The 18768-nt window shown below is 41.5% G+C and overlaps 1 protein-coding gene across 2 annotated transcripts in view; it reads left to right on the top strand.

Annotated features, from left to right (window-relative positions):
- htr2cl1 (5-hydroxytryptamine (serotonin) receptor 2C, G protein-coupled-like 1) overlaps positions 1-8712 on the top strand; it is a 118577-nt gene extending 109865 nt beyond the window's left edge. For both annotated transcript variants that reach the window (XM_088348515.1, XM_088348514.1), the window contains exons 5-7: positions 1078-1353; positions 4054-4247; positions 5328-8712. In XM_088348515.1, coding sequence (XP_088204641.1) covers positions 1078-1353; positions 4054-4247; positions 5328-5867 — 1010 coding nt within the window. In that variant the 3' untranslated portion in view covers positions 5868-8712. The remainder of the gene's footprint in view (positions 1-1077; positions 1354-4053; positions 4248-5327) is intronic.
- Positions 8713-18768: the final 10056 nt, after the last annotated feature.

Genomic DNA, 18768 nt, shown 5'->3' with positions numbered 1-18768 from the left:
AAACAGGAAAAACGGGTCGTTAGCCGGGACGGGAGATCGGAACATGGTCTGGGTCAAAAAACGGGTCGTAGCCGGAGACAAACTGAGATATCAGGAACAGACGAGTGGGAAACGGGTGACAAAACGGGACCGACGGGAATCAGAGTCAGAATGCTTGCCTTGTGTAAACAGAGGTTCGCTGACGGACTGACAAAGGGCGAGTGAGAGCACTGAGCTTAAATAGGAGGGGGAACCAATCAGGTAGCCAGCAGCAGCTGGCGCCAAACGAGCGGGCACAGGTGAGTGCAATGAGTAAACATGTCAAGGATCAATAAAATAGGAGACACAATCTTAAAGTGGAACCAAATGATTTCCCATTTTATATTAAATTTACAATAACAAAAACTGAAAAGTCAGTGTTGCAAAAAAAAGTTCTCTCTGCTCAGCTAACTCCATAATTTCCTACAAACAAAGAAACAAACAAAGCAAAGACATCCTACTATTCCCCTATTGGCAATGTGTCCTCTACAGTTAACGTTAGCTTCCTCTTATTGGTCTTCTCCCCGCATGAGGGCCTGTCGGCTGGGCTCCACAATATTCGCATACCAGCGGCGCCCCGACGTCTGCCCTTCTGCGTCTGGCCTTCTGCGTCAGCACTCATAGGCATTTTGTTATCAGAAATACGTCTGATGCATTCCACACAGCCTGACCGTCTATTGTACATTGAATTGTGAATATCTTTATGTCATTGGACTGAATACATGTACTTTGTGGTCAATCGTATAAAATCCTTTAACTTGAATCGATTTTTTTTTGTTTACGAAGCCCTGGAAACTGGAATTTAGATATTTGAATTTCTAAAACAAGTTATTACTCTGCTATTACTAATTTAATACCAGGTTCATTGTTAAAAATTGGGTTTAATAGACTCAGTCAATCAATAATGTGTTTTTTTACTAGAAAATCACAATGATCCAGCAGTGATGAGCTTTTTTCAGAACAGCTGTCCTTAGCTGGGATTTATATCATTTTGCAAGCCATTGTAATTTCCTCCAAGCGCTCTGCACGAAGACCTTGACCATCCTTGGTGTTTTGCAGGCGTTTCCATGCCGATCCCGGTGATCGGTCTCCACAACGAGGACAAGGTCTTTGTCAATGGCAGCTGCGTCCTCAACGAGGAGCGCTTCATATTGATCGGCTCTTTCGTGGCCTTCTTCATCCCGCTGGTCATCATGGTGGTGACGTACGGCCTCACCATCCAAGTGCTGCAGAGGCAGGCCACCGTCTTCCTGTGCGATGCCAAGACTTCCTCCCAGCAGCCTTTGCAGAACCCGGCCGTGACTGGGGCCTCGCCGGCCCTAAATGACCCCCCGGGTGAGATTACAAACCTCAAACCACCGCATTTTATGTTCGTTTTGCCGGAGATCAAAGAGATCAAAGCCAGGAGAGAAAGCTTACCACGTGTTGTGAGTCATCATTTTATTCATATTTAGTTTATTTTGTCTTTTATTGGCATATTTGGTATTGGAGTACTGTAATCCAAAAGTCATTGAAAGTAATCCAGTTAAAGTTACCCTACCCAACCCTGGTCGCATTTTATGTTCGTTTTGCCGGAGATCAAAGAGATCAAAGCCAGGAGAGACAGCTTACCACGTGTTGTGAGTCATCATTTTATTTCGATTTAGTTTCTTTTGTCTTTTATTAGCATATTTGGTATTGGAGTCATCCAAAAGTCATTGAAAGTAATCCAGTTAAAGTAACCCTACCCAACCCTGGTCGCATTTTATGTTCGTTTTGCCGGATATCAAAGAGATCAAAGCCAGGAGAGAAAGCTTACCACATGTTGTGAGTCATCATTTTATTCATATTTAGTTTCTTTTGTCTTTTATTAGCATATTTGGTATTGGAGTAATCCAAAAGTCATTGAAAGTAATCCAGTTAAAGTAACCCTACCCAACCCTGGTCGCATTTTATGTTCGTTTTGCCGGATATCAAAGAGATCAAAGCCAGGAGAGAAAGCTTACCACATGTTGTGAGTCATCATTTTATTCATATTTAGTTTCTTTTGTCTTTTATTAGCATATTTGGTATTGGAGTAATCCAAAAGTCATTGAAAGTAATCCAGTTAAAGTAACCCTACCCAACCCTGGCCATCTCCTGGCTTAATTAAAGTCATAATCGCAGATTCAGTTAGCACAATCCTGAAGAACGTTCATATCTTGAACAGGCTTGAATAAAATTTCCCTTTTCCATCTTTTTAGGGGTTTGGTTTGGCGTTTGGACTGTATTTGGAACAGGCCTTTTCTTACTTCGACCGTTTTCATGCTAAACTAACAAAAAAACTGCCATCATTGTCACGGTTGCCATGGTGCCCATGTCGAAAATGTCAAAAAAATACGTAAGGGGGGTTAATATGTCGAAAATTTTGAAAAAAACGTAGGGGTTAGTATGTCGAAATGGCCAAAAAAAATACTTAAGGGGGGGTAGTACGTCGAAAATGTTGAAAAAAACGTAGGGGTTAGTATGTCAAAAATGTCCCAAAAGTACGTGAGGGGGGTAGTATGTCGAACATTCCGGAAAAAAAAATGTAAGGGGTTAGTATGTCGAAAATGGCTAAAAAAATACTTAAGGGGCGGTAGTATGTGGAAAATGTTGAAAAAATACGTTAGGGGCGGTAGTATGTCGAAAATGTTTTAAAAAAACACGTAAGGTGGGGTAGTGTGTCAAAAATATTGAATAAAATGTAAGGGGTTAGTATGTCGAAAATGTCCAAAAAATACGTAAGGGGTTGGTATGTCGAAAATGCAAAAAAAAAAAATACTTAAGGGTGGTAGTGTGTTGAAAATTTTGAAAAAAATCATAAGGGGTTAGTATGTCAAAAATGTCAAAAAAAAACGTAAGGGGCGGTAGTATGTCGAAAATGTTGACAAAAACGAAGGGGTTAGTATGTCGAAAATGGCAAAATAAATACGTAAGGAGGGGTAGTACGTCGAAAATGTTGAAAAAAACGTAGGAGTTAATATGTCGAAAATGTCCAAAAAATACGTAAGGGGCGGTAGTATGTCGAAAATGTTGACAAAAACGAAGGGGTTAGTATGTCGAAAATGGCAAAAAAAATACGTAAGGAGGGGTAGTACGTCGAAAATGTTGTAAAAAACGTAGGAGTTAATATGTCGAAAATGTCCAAAAAATACGTAAGGGGGGGTAGTATGTCGAACATTCCGAAAAAAAAAAAATGTAAGGGGTTAGTATGTCGAAAATGGCTAAAAAAAAAAATACTTAAGGGGGGGGTAGTGTGTTGAAAATAGTGAAAAAAATCGTAAGGGGTTAGTACGTCAAAAATGTCAAAAAATACGTAAGGGGGATAGTATGTCGAAAATTCCGAAAAAAAAACATAAGGGGTTAGTATGTCAAAAAAATACGTAAGGGACTGTAGTATGTCGAAAATGTTGAAAAAAACGCAAGGGGTTAGTATGTCGAAAATGTCAAAAAAATACGTTAGGGGCGGTAGTATGTCGAAAATGTTGAAAAAAAACACGTAAGGTGGGGTAGTGTGTCGAAAATATTGAATAAAACGTAAGGGGTTAGTACGTCGAAAATGTCAAAAAATACGTAAGGGGGATAGTATGTCGAAAATTCCGAAAAAAAACATAAGGGGTTAGTATGTCAAAAAAATACGGAAGGGACTGTAGTATGTCGAAAATGTTGAAAAAAACGCAAGGGGTTAGTATGTCGAAAATGTCAAAAAAATACGTAAGGGGGGTAGTATGTCGAAAATTCCGAAAAAAACGTAAGGGGTTAGTACGTCGAAAATGTCAAAAAAATACGTTAGGGGCGGTAGTATGTCGAAAATGTTGAAACCGGAGTGCCCGGAGGAAACCCACGCAAGCCCGGGGAGAACATGCAAACTCCACACAGGAGGTTCGATCTCCTGACCTCAGAACTGTGCCGCACACGCGCTAACCACTGCGTCGCCGTGCTGCCCATGTAAACAACAATACCTTTGAAATAACGTCCCACTTTTGAACAAAATCCCATAGAATACATTTAAGATGACTCCTTTTCTCCAAACAGAGTCAAAGCCGGCATGCGAGCCGGGCATCTTCCTCAGCGTTTCGGCCTCAGAGAGCGTCAGCATGCTTCCGGGCTCGGAGGCGACGTCGCAACTCAGCTCGCCGGCCGCGGGGCCCGGCAAAGGTGATGCTGCCGGTAACCACGGGCGACGGGGAATGATGCAAGCCATCAAGAACGAGAGGCGGGCCTCCAAGGTGGGTCTGAAGGGCTTTTCTGGAAAGATTTGCGGGTAGATTCCACCTAGAGGTAAGACCTTAAGCATGAGCTTAACCTAAGCCCAACTGGAAATCTAGGTCAGGTCAAGCCTGAAATGTCAAATCATTACGTTCACATTTGGGCTGGGCTTCTCTCTCGCTGACTTTTTTTGAAAAAAAACCATACGGTCCACCCATCATTGTTCTTTGTTTCTTCTCGTCCGCTTACTCGGCAGTGCAAATGGGACACAGAATCCATTGCGGAGATCCTCTACAAAAAAAAGAAACAAAGAACGATAACGGGTGAATAATCTTTTTAAAAAGTCAGTGGGAGGGAAGCCCTTCTACTCCTGAATCGTCACAAATAAAATGTAAAAATTTGGCTTTCCTTCGGGCTTGGTCCCTGTTGGGAATTAATTATTAAAATGTAGCGTTTACCAAATTGTTCGAATGAGTTATCTGACTCCATTAACCAAACACAACCTACATTCAGCAAACAATTTATGCGCGCTCGTTTCTTGATAGAAAAGATGAACGAGAAACCGATTTCCAATCGGGGTCAGATTTATTTTCCCTAAAAGTAGAACTAAGTGAACTCCATCGAAATCGGCCAAATTAGTCTCGTCGGAGTCTCTGGGAATCCCTCTCTGAAGTCCTTTAGCTTTTTTCTCCTTGACGCACGTCCCCCCGCGAGATGGTGTGCTGGCTCCTCCCATGGGCGTGCCGATGAAGCCCAACGTGAGCTCCACCACCTCGCCGCGATGTCTGGAAAACTCAAAACAACACCGAGCGTTTCTACGTCATAAGGGCCCCTCTGCGTCTGGATGTGCTGATTATCTTATCAGCCCTTCGTCCCGTTCCCGCCGTTCTTGTAAACATCATTCTCCACTAGGTTGACCGGACCTCGCACCACAGCCCCGCCAGTGAATATATTTTGCATTAAATGTAATTTGTATTCGATCGTACAAAATCCTTTATAGTCAAATGTATAAATCCTTCATCCCTCAAAAAAAGTTAGATTGTCTCACTCCACCCGACTCTTCCTCCTCTTCACCTTCCTCTTCCTGTGTCCGCCTCCAGGTATTGGGAATCGTCTTCTTCCTCTTCCTGGTCATGTGGTGTCCCTTCTTCATCACCAACGTCACCCTGGTGCTGTGCGGCGCCTCCTGCGGCGAGTCCCTGCTTCACGAGCTGCTCAACGTTTTCGTGTGGGTTGGCTACATCTCCTCGGGGGTCAACCCCCTGGTCTACACGCTCTTTAACAAAACTTACAGGAGAGCCTTCTCCAGCTACATCCGATGCCGCTACAACCCGGGTTCTAACACCAATACGGTGGGTGCAGGACAGGCCTTCAAAAACACCCTGGCAGCACCCCCGCCGTCCTCACATGCCGTCACGCCGCTTCTGGCAGACCACCGCAGGAAGCCGAGCGGCGAACGGGGGCCCGGCGGGAACTATAGGAACGGAGGCCAGTTGGCCCCGACGCAAGGGGACGCTGAAGACGGGGTGGTTGAGCATCGCGATATGGGAAAGACCCTTTCTGAGTCGGAGACGGAGGAACAGGAGCTTTCGCTCATCAGCTATAGCAGCTCCTCTGTGGTTCACACCAGCAGTGTATGACTTTTTTGGACGGACTGTCAAACATACAGCCCGCGGGCTGGATTTGGCTTGCTGGATGATTGCATCCGACTCACTGTAAAATTCCGAGTATGTTGAGTAAAAAGCAAGTCCCTAGCTCAGTTCTATCAAAAGTTATGAATCTTTAAAAGTGCTGTCCGGAATTTGAAACTTTACCTGGCTCAAAGTCATGATGGCAGCCTTTTTGGGGATTTGGCATCTGTATTACCAGCTCGGTGGCCTTGGGGGTACGGCGCCCGCCCCGAGACTGGGAGGTTGTGGTTCAAGCCTCGGCCGAGTCATACCTATGACCTAAACATCGGTACCCGTTGCCTTCCTGCTTGGCGTTCAGCATTTGGGGTTGGAATTGGGGGGTTTGGTCACCTAATGACTCCCAACACCTCAGTTGGGTTGAGCGAGGGGGCTGGGAATCCCCTCCTCTGAATCAATCTCCCAAAAAGAGTCAGAAATGACTGTAGCCACCTCCCACTAGGGGGATATGGCTGTGGTATATATAATTGTATTTGAAACAGGCTTTCTCTTACTTTTACCATTTTCAGGCTACACTAACAAAAAACCCCAGGGACGAGCATTAAATCGCTCTCCTCCCTCCTATCCTTCTTCCTAATATGGTGTGGGTCAAGGAACATCAGTGCAAAAAGTAAGATAAAAACAGGTAGGCACAGTGGAAAATACTTATAAAGGCTCTTAGAGCTGAGTTGGGCATTGTTAACACATGATTAATAGAGAAAATATTCAACTAAGAACTATTTATGTCATGATTACCGATGTGAATCTCCAGTGCCCACTCTTTTGGCACCAACTGCCTCGGACTCTGATTGGCTCCCTGTCCCTATTCAAACGCACTCCTCTCTGTCACCTGTTGTCAGTCCGACTGCGAACCTCAGTTTACACTAGGTAAGCCTTTTACGATCCTGAGTCCCACCTGCTTTTGCTCCTGTCTGTTCCCCGGCTTCGACCCGTTTTTGATCCTGACTACGTCTACTCTCCTCCCCTGGCTTACGACTCGTATCAGACCCCGACCACGTTTTTGCTCTCCTGTCCCGACTACTGACCCGTTCTTTTCCGTTCCCGACACCGTTCGGAGCGACCTGCTCCCCGCGACCATCGATCACCGGATCGTGGGTGCAACCCTTTCCTTTCTTCCAATAAAACTGAGAGAAACGTAACGCAAGTGGGTCTTGTCTACGTTCTGGTCTTGACAATTTAAGGACACCTCAAACGGTGCATCCCATCTTTAAATAAATAAATACAAATTTCCTGCCACTAGAGGCCAGTAAAGGTGTAAAAGAGCTGGCGTCCAGTCTGGTTCCAAGTTAACTAGAATTCTGTGCAGCATTTTCTCAGCTTAGTAGTTTGATCTGTTGACTGCTAAAACTCATTTTTTTTTATTTTTTTTGTTTCAAAGCCGTATGACAACAAAGGTGAGAAGGTTTGTATTCATAGCTCCCCACTTGAGTGACATTATGCTTATCACCGCAGATTTTGTTGGTGTAGCGAGAACATTGTAAAAATAAGATAATACCTGTTTAAAATGCAGCCATGGCGGCTGCGGCTCATTCACAGATTGGCTTTCTGTCTTTTTAAGCTCAGTGCGCTCTCTCTTACTTTGTCAGTCCGTCAACAAACCTCTGCCCCGCTAGACGTGGGTTTTGACTCGGTCCTGTTCCTGTTGGTATTTCCTGTCCGGTATTGGTCCTGTTTAATTTCGGTTTCCAGTTTTGTTTTCGTCTATTTTTGTCCTGTTAATCATTTTCTCCAGTTTTCGTTCCCGTCTTGTTTGTCCTGTTTATTTTCGATATTCTGTTTCATTATCCATCTTGTCTGTGTTTCCCGTCCTGTCCGGTATCGACCATTGGACTTGATCTCGTCGTTCTCTGACTTCCTGTCTTTCCACGCCAGACTGCTGCCTAACGTGCATGACTCCCCATTTCCCGTAAAATAAAAGGCTTGTGTGAGAATGTCACGCGGTTGGGTCCTGATCCTGTTCTGGTCCCTGACACCAAACACTAACTCAAACCCCCAAAAAGATGAAACATAAGAACTCATAAATGATCCGACCAAGGTTGCAATCATGACTTTAAGCCAGCAGATGACAGCAGAGGGTAACAAATGTTAAAATTGTGGACAGAGCACCCTTCAACTCTACAAATTGTGAACATATGCCAAACACGAAAATCATTTGTTAAAAATATGTAGGCTGAATGATAGAGCATAGATCTGAAAAACAGAGCTAAATACAGGGTTGGGTAGGGTTACTTTAACTTGATTACTTTCAATGACTTTTGGATTACTCCAATACCAAATATGCTAATAAAAGACAAAAATATGAATAAAATTCAGACTCACAACACGTGGTAAGCTATCTCTCCTGGCTTTGATCTCTTTGATCTCCGGCAAAACCAACATAAAATGCGACAGAAACAAAATGAAAATCAATCCAAACATCATTTTTGCCATTCCATGTATTCCGTTACTCCCCAGGCCTGCACAAAATTGAGTCATTTTATTCATATTTAGTTTCTTTTGTCTTTTATTAGCATATTTGGTATTGGAGTAATCCAAAAGTCATTGAAAGTAATCCAGTAAAAGTAACCTTCCCCAACCCTGATTATGGCTCTGTGGCTGGATTCAGATTTATATTCTCAGGCGGCCAGGATCAGTTACAAACGCCAAATATTTAGCCAGGGTTGGGTAGGGTTACTTGAACTTGATGACTCACAACACGTGGTAAGCTTTCTCTCCTGGCTTTGATCTCTTTGATCTCCCGCAAAACGAACATAACAAAATGAAAATCAATCCAAACATCATTTTTGCCATTCCATGTATTCCGTTACTCCCCAAGCCTGGACAAAATTGAGTCATTTGATTCATAATTAGTTTCTTTTGTCTTTTATTAGCATATTCGGTATTGGAGTAATCCAAAAGTCATTGAAAGTAACCAAGTTAAAGTAACCCTACCCAACCCTGGCCATAATACGTTTGAGATGCCTATTCTAGATGAAACGTGTGAGAGGGTGTATCTGGTCAGTGGCAACCAGCAGAATTCCAAACGAAACACATTTAGGAAAGATGGTTAAACAGCACCATCTGGTGTTCATGTGGACCCTCTATTTTTATATAGAATGGGGGGAGGGAATTATCATAAACATTGTCAATGAGCAGGGTAGGGTAGGGTTACTTTAACTGGATTACTTTCAATGACTTTTGGATTACTCCAATACCAAATATGCGAATAAAAGACAAAAGAAACTAAATATGAATAAAATGACTCAATTTTGAGCAGGCTTGGGGAGTAACGGAACACATGGAACGGCAAAAATGATGTTGGCAAGCTGTTTGGATTGATTTTCATTTTGATTCTGTCGCATTTTATGTTAGTGTTGCCGGAGATCAAAGAGATCAAAGCCAGGAGAGAAAGCTTACCACGTGTTGTGAGTCATCATTTTATTCCTATTGAGTTTCTTTTGTCTTTTATTAGCATATTTGCTATTGGACTAATCCAAAAGTCATTGAAAGTAATCCAGTTAAAGTAACCCTCCCCAACCCTGATCATTGACATGTCGCCAAACATTTTTTGCACTGGGAATCGAACCCGGGTCGTAGCAGTGAGAAGGCTGAAACCCAACGACCACAAGGGATACAGTTAGCATACATTGGATTGGATCTCATCATCACACAATTTTGACTCACCGTGCCAGAAACAGATGTTAGAGAATGGAGTAAACTGAAAAATAAAAATAAATGCAATGAAGCACGACGAGGGAAACTACTCTTTGATGTTGTAGATAATTATTTTGACTTAGCGTTTTTTCATATCTTTCCGTTTCCTCTATTCTCTAACATTTGTTTCTGGCACCGTGAGTAAAATGAGTGTGATGATGAAATAAAATTAGCTGCTGGTCCGGGGGTGTCAGCTCTCTCACCGCCGTGACCCGGGTTCGATTCCCTGCGCATACAATGTTTTGATGATTATGGTAAGCGACGTTTATTGATTGATCTATTATTGCACAATTAAGGTAGTATTCTGTAAAACCTTGTGTCATGACCAGGGTTGGGTAGGGTTACTTGAACTGGATTACTTTCAATGACTTTTGGATGACTCCAATACCAAATATGCTAATAAAAGACAAAAGAAACTAAATATGAATAAAATGACTTCATTTTGTTTCTGTCGCATTTGATGTTCGTTTTGCCGGAGATCAAAGAGATCAAATCCAGGAGAGAAAGCTTACCACGTGTTGTGAGTCATCATTTTATTCATATTTAGTTTATTTTTTCTATTATTAGCATATTTGGTATTGGAGTCATCCAAAAGTAATTGAAAATAATCCAGTTAAAGTAACCCTACCCAACCCTGGTCGCATTTTATGTTCGTTTTGCCGGAGATCAAAGCCAGGAGAGAAAGCTTACCACGTGTTGTGAGTCATCATTTTATTCATATTTAGTTTCTTTTGTATTGTATTAGCATATTTGGTATTGGAGTCATCCAAAAGTCATTGAAAGTAATCCAGTTAAAGTAACCCTATCCAACCCTGTCAATGAGACACACTTGCAGAAATGTATGTACGCCTAAGAATGTGTGTGTATATATAGAGAGATGTATGTACATGTGTATATAAAGTATGTATATATTGTCTTGTATATCTGTAGATATGTGTTTTACATATGTGTGTACAGGCATACAGGCAGTAGACAGCACGTCTTCCTCGAATATGATTCAGTCACGTTTTCAAAGAAAATGGAGAAAATGAACCCATAATTAAATGTAAGGAAGTCAAGGATGAACTTGTGCTAGGGTATCCAAAAGTGTGCATTGAGACAACCTTAAATTCAGGCCCCCGGGCTGGTAATGTCTTAATCTGGGATTGCCTGAGAGAAAATATTCTGATCCTTGCCACCAGAGAGGGATGACAGAAGGGGAAAAAACCCAGATCACTTCGAATCATGTTCAGCATACGAGTTATCTTTCTTTAATCGGAGATGCAAGTGGATATCAAGTCGGGTTTGAAGGGGATACACGTCCGTCCTTGAACGGCAATTTGCGTCAGACTTTTTGTTGCTAGGCAACAACATTTTGCAAAAAGATCAGGCCGCATTGTCCCCTCTCAAGGTCCCGGGAACGATGTTTGGGCTCGCGTAACTCCCCCTAAACATGCATAAACATCCTAGACTCGTTCTGGAATATTGACTCATTTGCATATGAGCATGACGAAAATATATCTCCAAATATACTCACAAATCTGCCTGTAAAAAACGGAAAATCACGAGCATTTTCTTTTCGTTTGACAATAAGACATCATAGCGCAAATATTGTGCTGCACTTTGTTGATTAAAAAGAGAAAAAACGAACTCATCTGCCTCTTTTATCTATTATCTTCCATTCGCTTTATCTTGTGTTCAGGAAGTATTTTTAAAAGTATTTCAATAGGCCTGCGACCGGCTGGCAACCAGTTCAGGGTGTCCCCTGCCCACTGCCCGGAGATGGCTGGGATGGGCTCCAGCACCCCCGCGACCCTACTGAGGATAAGCGGTACAGATAATGGATGGATGGATGGATGGATGGATTTCAATAGGCTTTGGGTCAGAATACACTACCTTTTAAAAGTGTGGGGTCGTTTGGAAAATGCTATTCTTTGACATAGATAGATTTCTAGATAGATAGATCTCTAGATGTCTGGATAGATAGATGTCTAGATAGATGTCTAGATAGATGTCTAGATAGATGTCTAGATAGATGTCTAGATATATAGATAGATGTCTAGATAGATAGATGTCTAGATAGATAGATAGATAGATAGATAGATAGATAGATAGATAGATAGATAGATAGATGTCTAGATAGATGGATAGATGTCTAGATAGATAGATGTCTAGATAGATAGATGTCTAGATAGATAGATAGATAGATGTCTAGATGTCTAGATAGATGTCTAGATAGATAGATGTCTAGATAGATGTCTAGATAGATGTCTAGATAGATAGATAGATAGATAGATAGATAGATAGATAGATAGATAGATAGACGGACGGACGGACGGACGGACGGACGGACGGACGGACGGACGGACGGACGGACGGACAGACAGACAGACAGACAAATAGACAAATAGATAAATAGATAAATAGATAAATAGTATCCTTTGTTGTATATTAAGAGATTAACAGGATGGCCTCGGGGTGCTGTGTTGTAGTTTAGCAACAGCTGAGTGGATGACATCACACGCTTGGCCAAAAGTCCGACGTCCCTGCAGCAGATGGAAATTTTCGTGCCCAGGGTTACACCACCTCGTGTTCACTCCGCCTCCTCTTCGCTTCCGGCAGGCTAAGGTGTCTCTGTCTGTCCTAACAGCACTGAAGCTGGGCAGCGAAGGCTTATAACGCCGCTAGCCGCTTTGCTTTCACCTTAGCTCCGGCTCTGTATCCACGATAGGGCCCCCTCATCACGCCGGCACGAGAGTTCTTCAGGGCAAGGAGTTGATTCCTCGAATAAATGCATTTTTGTGCGTTAAAACCCATAAGGATAGAAAGTAATCCAAAAAAACACCGAAGATAAAAGCAGACACTTAAAACAATAAATCACTAAAAGAGCGAAATAACACAGAGCTGCTGGAAAGGCTGGAGCTCGCGGCGGCGCCTATGATGTCTATATAGCAAATTTTGAAGAATCAAATGACTTTTCCCGAAGAAAATCATCATCTCTAACCTTCTCGTTTTCTTTACTCTACTTTCTATTTATTTTGCAACTCATTCGATTTCATTCATTCATTTATGTATTCATTTCAGGCGGTTACTTTCTTTCTGTACAAATGTAAATATGACTTTAATGCATTACAGAATGTCAGAAAGAGAGTGGGATGAATAAAACTTAAATTGATTCATAAAAAAGGGTGAATTGTTCATGGAAAACTCAAAATTGTCTATGTGCTCCCCAGGGTTGGGTAGGGTTACTTCAACTTGATTACTTTCAATCACTTTTGGATTACTCCAATACCAAATATGCTAATAAAAGACAAAATTAACATGGAACGGCAAAAATGATGTTGGCAAGCTGTTTGGATTGATTTTCATTTTGTTTCTGTTGCATTTTATTTTCGTTTTGCCGGAGATCAAAGAGATCAAAGCCAGGAGAGAAAGCTTACCACGTGTTGTGAGTCATCATTTTATTCATATTTGGTTTCTTTTGTCTATTATTAACATATTTGGTATTGGAGTAACCCAAAAGTCATTGAAAGTAATCAAGTTAAAGTAACCCTACCCAACCCTGGTGCTCCCAAACTAATGAATGAAAGCGTGTATGATGCAGTTCCTCCTTTTTTCTGTCGAGGTATTTTAGAGACTACACATGTTGGTTTTCCATTTAAAAGGAATATTTTTGAATACAAACAACCAGGACAGCAAACCAAAATTGTCTGTTCTAGTTAAAAGAGAAGATTGCCTGAAGTTGCGAAACATTCAACGCGAATTATCTCTAAAGAAAAATATTTGATTGGTCAGCACCATGGACAGCGTAAAGCAACAGTGACGCTCAGTGGCGAGAGGATTTACATGACAGCGGAATTAAATTGATTTTATGTTTGAAATATTTTATTTTCCAGATTTGTGGTTCTTAGATTTGGATTAGATTTAATTTATTAGTCCCTTTAGCAAAAAAATCACTTCCACTGACTGTACCTGGAGTAAACAACAGGCATCCAACCATCCATTATGTGCACCGCTTATCCTCAGTAGGGTCGCGGGGGTGCTGGAGCACATCCCAGCCATCTTCGGGCAGTGGGCAGGAGACACTGATAGTATTGGGAATGATTGAGTGGGTGAGTGAGTGAGTGAGTGAGTGAGTGAGTGAGTGAGTGAGTGAGTGAGTGAGTGAGTGAGTGAGTGAGTGAGTGAGTGAGTGAGTGAGTGAGTGAGTGAGTGAGTGAGTGAGTGAGTGAGTGAGCGGACAAATATAGGCAATGGAGATCATTCATTTTCCTACATAACCATACCTATTAATGTCTACGTTTTCTGCATATTTTATATGTTTCTGATCCTTTCAAATTGTGTACACCGAAATAACAATTTTTGTACAGGATTTTTTGTTCAAATTCTTGAACTGTTATGATTGCTGACTTGCGGCACCTGCGACTGCCCCGTTGGCGCCAACAGCCCTGGTCGCTGATTGGCTCCCTGACTCTTTTTAAACCCCTGTCTTCCAAGAGGAAGCTGTCAGACCGTCTGCGAACCTATGCTCTCAGCTAGGCAAGCATATCGGACATTCTCATGCCCTGTTTTTTCCTGCCTGATACCTGTTGCCGACCTGTTTCTGGACCCGTTTCTGTTTTGCTCTTCCGGCCCGGCCATCCACCTGTTTTGCCCTGTTTCCCGCCTGATACCTGTTGCCGACCTTTTTCTGGACCCGTTTCTGCCCCATGCTCCTCAAGCCCGGCCATCGACCTGTTTTCCCGCTGTCTACGACTACCCTCCCTCGACACGGAAGTGCCACTTCCGCGTTCCTGCCATCAGCTACCTGTGACCGACGATCATCGGATCGTAGAAGCAAACACTGCTCTCTTTCTCAATAAAACTGAGTAAAACGAACGCTATTGGGTCCTGTCTCCGTTTCTGGCTTGTGACATTAACATCTTGTTTTTTGCTGAACCAATATCATCCTGCTCTAATCCTGGTCAGCTTGGTCACTAGTAGCAGACACGGTATTCTTCATAGTATGTGAGTAAATAGGGGCCGACGTTGTGTTTGTAAGGTCGATTTCTTTTCCAACCCCTGGCAAAACGTATGGAATCATCAGCCTTGGACAAGTACTCACTCCGATGTTTTATTCTGTAGAACAACCTCAGATAAAAAGTATGAAAAAATAACGTTTTTCAAAAGTCAAAGTCAAACCTTTGCCATTCAGAAACACTAAAATAAATGAATAAAATAACAGTGCCTTTGCCTGACATGCAGACCCATTTCAATAAGGACTGTGGGAATTTTGATGTATATCTCGCCGGAACGGCACAATACAAAAGTTCCAGCATCATCACCTCGTCCGATGCAGATTCTTGACTCATCACTGAAGATAACCTTCATCCAGTCATCCACAGTCTATGAAATTTCTGTGTTTCAGGACATATAGCCTTTAGTTTTTTGTCTTGACACCTACATGTCTCCCTTGACCTACCAGTGTGCTTGACTTTAACAATCTTCCCATGTTGTTTGTACTTGGTCCAAATCTTCGATAAATCTGAGTGTGAACAGCCCACATCTTTGGCAACCATACGAGTAGAGTTACCTTCTTCAAGAAGTTTGACGATCCAGTCGTTGCTCTCAAGAGACACCTCTCTTTTTGGAGCAATGATTCTATCCAAGCTGGGTGTGTCCTTATTTTCAACTCAAAAATCAGTGATTCCATATTTTTTACCTCAGAATTGAGTGATTCCATATTTTTTTCCTGCACTTGACATTTACTGACCATTGCCATGTTTTTTCTTAATTTATTTTAGTGTTTTTGAAAGACAATATGTTGCATTTTGGAAAGACCTTACGATTGTTTTATGTTTGTGATCTGAGTTTTTTCTACAGAATAAAATGTCTGAGCCAGGGTTTGCCCAAGACTGGTGATTCCTACTTTGTGCTATGAGATTTAATAAGGGGAATTGCAATCATGACTGTTATTTGGAAGATCATTGTTGGGAGGAACCTGTTTCTAGATACCTTTCTAATGTTTTGGATTTCCTTTTAAATTTGCTTTGTCAAGCAATTACTTGTTCAATTTGAAGTGTCCTTTAAGAAGTAAAAAGTGGAATATTTTCTCTATTAAGTGTCTGTTAGCAATGTCCAATTGAGCTCAAAGAGCCCTTATGTTTTTTTCCTATGTTAAGCAAATCTTTTCAGGGTGAAGGACATTGGGTAGAAGGAATCAGGGGAGGAAGGTGGCGAGTGACTTCATGCTCTTCCCTGCTGTTTATTATTGTTGATATTTGTTAGTTTAGCATGGAAATGGTGAAAGTAAGAAAAAACCTGCTTCAAATAGAGTCCAAACGCCAACCTAAACCCAGCGTGTCTAAGAAACACACGTACCTGCACGCGCAGCATAAATGAGCTGACCAAGGCTGCAATCCTGACTTTAAGCCAGGAGATGGCGGATCCAATACAAAAAATCCAAATTCCGTACAGCTCCTTTGAAAGTATTTCCTAAAATTTCTTATTTTATTTGTTAATATTATTTTACATTTGTTCTGTTTTGGCAACATTGAAAAATACTAATGCAACATGGCAAGTCTAATATTAACAGTTATTTTTAAAAGAATGCATAAACATGACTCAGTTTAGTCACTGGGTGCAGATATTAGCACTTAAAAGAACCCCAAAAGCACACTTTGCACTCTATTTTATTTTGAAATTTTTCCTGGAAATGATGTGTGTTCTGCGGTAGGTCCGCTTGACAGTAGTCTCTAGTGATGGGAATGTGAACTCTTTTCAGAGAGAACCGGCTCTTTCGGCTCTGCTCACTATAAAGAGCCGGCTCTTTCGGTTCCCAACCGGCTCTTCAGTTTGTTTTTTGTTGCTTTAATACGCAGATGACCGATTGTTGTGTAATATTATGCATCAAATTACTTTTAGAAATAAAATAAATAAAGCAAAAAAAAGAAGGCTAAAGAAAAAAAAGAAACAAAAGGAAAAAAAGAGAAAAAGGAAAAAAAGCAAGAAAAAAATAAGAAGGAGGCTTGAAAGCAAGGAAACAAAGGAAGAAAAAATTAAAGACACAGTTCATGAGACAACAAAAAAAAAACAATGACACAGGTCAAGGCACAAGACAGGACAAAAACGACACAATCCATGACACAACAAACGACACTTCTCATGACACAATAAATGACAACAATGACACAGTTACATAACACACGACAAAAACGACACAATCCATGACACAACAAACGACAGTACATTAGACAATATACAACAAAAATGACACATTTGCTGACACCACACTCAAAAAGGAAACATTTGAGACACAAAAAACGATACTTTTCATGACACAACAAACAACACAGTTCAAGACACAACACGGGACAAAAACAACAGAATCCTTGACACAACAAACGACAGTACATTAGACAATATACAACAAAAACGACACATTTCCTGACACCACACTCAAAAAAAGAAACATTTGAGACAAAAAACGATACTTTTCTTGACACAACAAACAACACAGTTCAAGACACAACACAGGACAAAAATGACACAATCCTTGAAACAACAAACGACAGTACATTAGACAATGTACAACAAAAACGACACATTTCATGACACAACACTCAAAAAAGGAAACATTTGAGACACAAAAAACAACACTTTTCATGACACAACAAACAACACAGTTCAAGACACAACTCAGGACAAAAAGGACACAATCCATGACACAACAAACGACAGTACATTAGACAATATACAACAAAAACGACACATTTTCCGACACCACACTCAAAAAAAGAAACATTTGAGACAAAAAACAATACTTTTCATGACACAACAAACAACACAGTTCAAGACACAACTCAGGACAAAAACGACAGAATCCTTGACACAACAAACGACAGTACATTAGACAATATACAACAAAAACGACACATTTCATGACACAACACTCAACAAAAAGGAAACATTTTAAGATCCAACAAATGACACTTCTCATGACACGATAAACAAAGACAAAAACAAAGTTCAAGACAAAAAAGAGGACAAAAAAGGACACAATCCATGACACACTGCAGCATCCATTGCAGCCTGGTTATCCTGGACGGGGGATTGCCTCATGGGTGGTCCCTTCTCATGGTTTCTTTATTTTTCTCCTGTTGAGGTTTTTGAGTTTTTCCTTGCCCTCATGTAAGTTTTAGATCAGGGGATGGCGTCATAATAGTCTGTAGTTTGCAATAATCTGTCTGTGCAGCCCTTTGAGATTCCTTGTCATTAAGGGCCAGACAAATAAACATGTCGAGACTTGACTTGACTTATCCTGAGGTTTTTGAGTTTTTCCTTGCCCTGATGTAGGTTTGAGATCAGGGGAATGGTGTCATAATACTCCGTGGTTTGCAATAATATGTAGTCTCTGCAGCCCTTTGAACATCTTATGATTAAGGGCGTCACAAATAAACATGACTTGACTTATCCTGAGGTTTTTGAGTTTTCCCTTGCCCTCATGTAGGTTTCAGATCAGGGGATGGTGTCATAATACTATGTGGTTTGCAATAATCTGTAGTCTCTGCAGCACTTTGAGCATTTTATGATTAAGGGCGTCACAAATAAACATGACTTGACTCATCCTGAGGTTTTTGAGTTTTCCCTTGCCTTCATGTAGGATTTAGATCAGGGGATGGTGTCATAATGCACTGTGGTTTGCAATAATCTGTGGTCTCTGCAGCCCTTTGAGCATTTTATGATTAAGGGCGTCACAAATAAACATGACTTGACTTATCTTGAGGTTTTTGAGTTTTCCCTTGCCCTCATGTAGGATTTAGATCAGGGGATGGTGCCATAATGCTCTGTGGTTTGCAATAATCTGTGGTCTCTGCAGCCTTTTCAGCATTTTATGATAAAGGGCGTCACAAATAAACATGACTTGACTCATCCTGAGGTTTTTGAGTTTTCCCTTGCCCTCATGTAGGTTTCAGATCAGGGGACGGTGTCATAATAGTCTGTGGTTTGAGACTCCTTGTGATTAAGGGCGTCACAAATAAACATGACTTGTCTTGACCAATCACAACAAAGGCGTCTCGACAGGAACCAGCTCCCTTCCTTCTCTTCCTAAGAGCCGCCCAATAGAGCCGTTCCGCTCGCGAACGACACATCCCTTATCACGTCGCTGCCTTGGAAACCACACACGAGCATTCCACGGCGG

This window comes from Urocampus carinirostris, chromosome 11 (genome assembly GCF_059441175.1).
Source record: "Urocampus carinirostris isolate Australia breed hairy pipefish chromosome 11, RoL_Ucar_1.0, whole genome shotgun sequence".
Taxonomy (NCBI): domain Eukaryota; kingdom Metazoa; phylum Chordata; class Actinopteri; order Syngnathiformes; family Syngnathidae; genus Urocampus; species Urocampus carinirostris.
This window is presented reverse-complemented; position numbering and strand designations above follow the sequence as displayed.